Here is a 3,814-nt window from a genome sequence, read left to right as displayed (position 1 = left end):
ATGTTTATAATTGACATTAGTATACGATTCTGATCATTTGCATGATTAGTATAATAGGCAAGAGACTGACATTTTAAAATGTATAGAGGATCCGGGGAAATCCGGAAAGTCCGCGTTTTACATTTTGCTTCTGCATGCACAGCGCAAATGCACGCGTGCACCAACGAGAACAATGGGAACGAGGTAAAGAACCCATCCCACGTGCTGCAGTAGACGCGCTTTACGGAACATAGGCAAGGCTTTGGGCAAATTGCGCGTCGGGAGCTCTACCCTCAGAGACTTTACTCCTGACAACGGGACTCGATGAAACCGAAGATCCCCGAGGCGTCAACGTCTCCGTCGCCCCGCCTCCCCGTGACGCAACATCCCGCTAAGGGGGAAAGCGACAGCAAGGGAAATGTTGCGTCAGAGGGGGCGGGGCTCCGAAGAAGGAATGCTGCGACGCTGTTGGCGGCCGGTCGCAGGCATGAGTTCGAAGGTAGGATGGCGGAGGGAACTTGAGACTGAGGGAGGGGGGGCTGGATCGTGGACGGGAAGGAGAGGGGGGAGGTCCAACACACCCCCCTCCACCACCGAATGCGTGTGACTTGGTATCTCTGATTGTTGAATTTAACCAGTAATAATTTCCTAGTTTCTTGTTATTTTGCATTTTAGGGAAAAGAGCAGCACAAGAAGGCAGTGAAACCTCCTGCTTCTGGACCTGTTGGAATTGATAAAAATGGTTCTGTCACCATAGCTATTCATGCTAAACCAGGTTCCAAATTAAATGCTGTCACAGGTGTGGTATGACATATATAAATATATCTAAAACAAAAGGCAGGCTTTCTAAGAAACAAATACACCAAATGTTTTCAAATAAGTATTTTAGTATCATCTATTACTCCTGAGCCTGTCGCCTCTTAACTTCATCCTATGCCCTCGCATTAAGACTCAACTCATGCGCATTTACACCATGTCGATATTTAAACGTCTCTATCATATCTTCCCTCTCCTGCCGGGGTGGGGGTGGGGGGGGGTTCTGGAGGAGGCGAGGTGCTGGCACCCTGCCTACAGGATGTGCTTCTTACTGTAAGAGGCACGTCTGTCCTGTAGGCAGTCAGCAGGCACCTCTCCTCCTCCCCAGTGTCTCGCGGCACACATAATCTCATCACAGCACACAGTTTGCAATACACTGCTTTAGGTGCAGAGGCAGCACCTCTACCACTAGGGCACTCCTTACCTCATGAGACTATTGAGGACTGGTTGGGAGAGGGAGAGATAGGGTGACTGTGGTATAGATGGGCTGGGATTAGAATGGTAAACTGGTGTTGGGGAGGCAGAGAGGTTGGTGGGACTTGCAGTGCTACCTGTAGCATTTCTTTGATCCAGTCATCCCTGGGTGTGCACCACTTGCTGTGCTCATTTAAAGGCAGCCTGGCCAACTTTGTTGATGAACCACTGTGCTTTAATTTCCTGTATATCGACTTGGTAATTTGTGCAAGCCGAGAACCCCCAATCATTTTGAAAAGTTGGCTCCTGTAGTACGTCCACTTAAACATAAAAACTTAACTGTAAGGATTGAATAAGCTGAGCCAGGGCTGCTAAGTTGTCCAGTTCCAGCAAGGAGATTTTTGACAAGTCCTAGTTTTAGGGTCATGTTGAAAAACAAGACTGGTAGAGCAGAAGCAAGATGCCATAGATGGGCTAAGATACTGTGAGGGGTGCATCTTTCTATCCCTCCCATCCCCCTGTGCAGCAGAACCCTTGCCCAGCTTCCATCCTTCCCTCCCTCCCATCGCTCTTGGTCCAGCCCCTCTGTCATATTTTCGTGGGAAATTATTGGGCAGGAGAAGTGGTAAGAGGGCGTGTTGTAGAATGTCATGTGACTAGTGATGTAATTTGATTTTGAGGTATTTAATACCTAGTGTTAAAAAAAAAAAATGAAAGTACGGAAGCTTTTTGAAGATCCCTCATAGAATTTACCCCACAGTGTAGGATTTAATTCAGCTGCAGTGGCTAGCATTTAAAAATAATGCTGACCACCCTGGCTGATGGCGGAATATTGACCTATTAGTGAACTTACCCCCTTTTTTATTAAGACCGATAACACAAGCCGACGCAGAGGAATTAGTTGGGCGTTGAAGCATTTGCCATGCAGCAGTCACTCCCACAGCTTATTAAAAGAGGGCCTTAATGATTTAATAATAAGCAAAATGGTTTCTTTCAGATGTGACGACAGAGGCTGTAGGTATAGCGATTGCTGCACCTCCGTCAGATGGTGAAGCAAATGCAGAGTTATGCCGTTACCTTTCTAAGGTTCTAGAAATAAAGAAGAGCGACATTGTTTTAGAGAAGGTATTTCTCCAAGTTGAATTTATGATGACATGTTTGTTTTTCAATTTTGTGTATTTGTGTAGTTCTGTTGAAACAGTTCAGTTTGTATAAACTGAGAGTCTTGGAATACTAATTCTAGTTGGAAGAAAAACAGGAAAAAGTTTTTAAATCAAAATTCCTAGCAAAAATTCAGTATTTTCTTATCAATTTAAAATCAAACATTCCTCCTTTCTAGGTAGGTAGATCTTGCTTTGCTCCTTGCAGATTAAAGGCTTCTTCAGTCTTTTATTGATATTTTCAGTGTATTTAGTGCTGTTAAAAAAACCCCCAAACAGTGTTCCCCCGCAAATTCACGAACTCGTTCATTCGCAGTCTGTTCCGACCGCCTCTTCCTGTAGTAAAGTCGGGCTACACCAATCAGGAGCTGCGTGTCAAAGCAGCTCCTGATTGGTGTAGCCCGACTTTACTACAGGAAGCAACGGTCGGCGCAGACCGTGAGTGATTTTCTTCACCCGCCGGCGCTCCAGCTGCCCTCTCCTGCCTCCCCTGCCTTTTGAATGCGGTTTCGAAATTCACGCAGGAACCCCCGTGAATTTCAGAGGAGTACTGTACTTGGTTGTAAGATTCTATCCCAAAAATGTTAAGGCACATTAGTGATTATTATTTCACTGTGGGTCCTATTTTATGTGATGTTAGGCTTTTTTTATCACTGACCGCAGTAATATTAGCTCCAACACTCAGAGCTAACGCCGCTGCGGCCGGCTTCGTAAAAGTGTGTGTGGGGGGGGGAGGTTTAGTTTGGTATGGATGAGCATGTTAATTAAGATCATGAAATAAAGCCGAGGGTGCAGTTTGAATCAAGATGTTAGCATGTTTATATTTTGTTGTTTTCGCTCAGAAGCCATAATTTCGTATTCAGTGCGAGACCTGTCTAGTCATTTTGTAGCAATCAAGTACACAAGATCATGCAGGTCAATTTAATCTTGGGTCTGGCATGCTTTGTGAATTAATGTCTTCCTAGATGCTACCAATTATATTTAATAAGAAGGTTTGAAACAAATATAGTGAAGCAACTGGTTGGTTTAAATGCATGCATGTTTGTGTTTTTCTTAATAGGGCGGTAAATCACGTGATAAAGTAGTGAAGCTTCTCGTCTCAAGGACTCCAGAAGCTGTGCTGGAGAAGCTGAAAAAAGAAGCTGCTGCCAGTTGATACCCAATAAAGTATTCTAGAAATACTTCACAGAAATTTGCTGCTTGCAAAGAATTACTAGCTGGCATATGCAAAGAAGAGGAGATGACTAATGTCAGAAGCTGTTTAAAGCAGTAGGACTAAAAACCTTCTTAATATACTGTCTAGCAAATTGATTTAAAATTCCTTTGTTCTCTTCATAGTTGGTCCATTTTTGAAGATATGGTTTTTGAAACTCTTCTATTATAGCTATTCCTTGTTTTAGAAAAGTAAGTCAGAATTAAACCGGAGAAAATATTTATTCACTCAA

At 43.8% G+C, this 3,814-nt stretch overlaps 1 protein-coding gene across 1 annotated transcript; it reads left to right on the top strand.

Moving 5' to 3' along the window:
• The first annotated feature begins 340 nt into the window (after positions 1-340).
• C14H15orf40 (chromosome 14 C15orf40 homolog) lies at positions 341-3,814 on the top strand. The gene is made up of 4 exons (XM_033920856.1): positions 341-478; positions 655-778; positions 2,207-2,334; positions 3,430-3,814. The coding sequence occupies exons 1-4, from the start codon at positions 398-400 to the stop codon at positions 3,523-3,525; spliced, it is 429 nt and encodes a 142-aa protein (XP_033776747.1). The 5' UTR covers positions 341-397; the 3' UTR covers positions 3,526-3,814.

The sequence above is a fragment of the Geotrypetes seraphini genome, chromosome 14, assembly GCF_902459505.1.
Source record: "Geotrypetes seraphini chromosome 14, aGeoSer1.1, whole genome shotgun sequence".
Classification (NCBI taxonomy): domain Eukaryota; kingdom Metazoa; phylum Chordata; class Amphibia; order Gymnophiona; family Dermophiidae; genus Geotrypetes; species Geotrypetes seraphini.
This window is presented reverse-complemented; position numbering and strand designations above follow the sequence as displayed.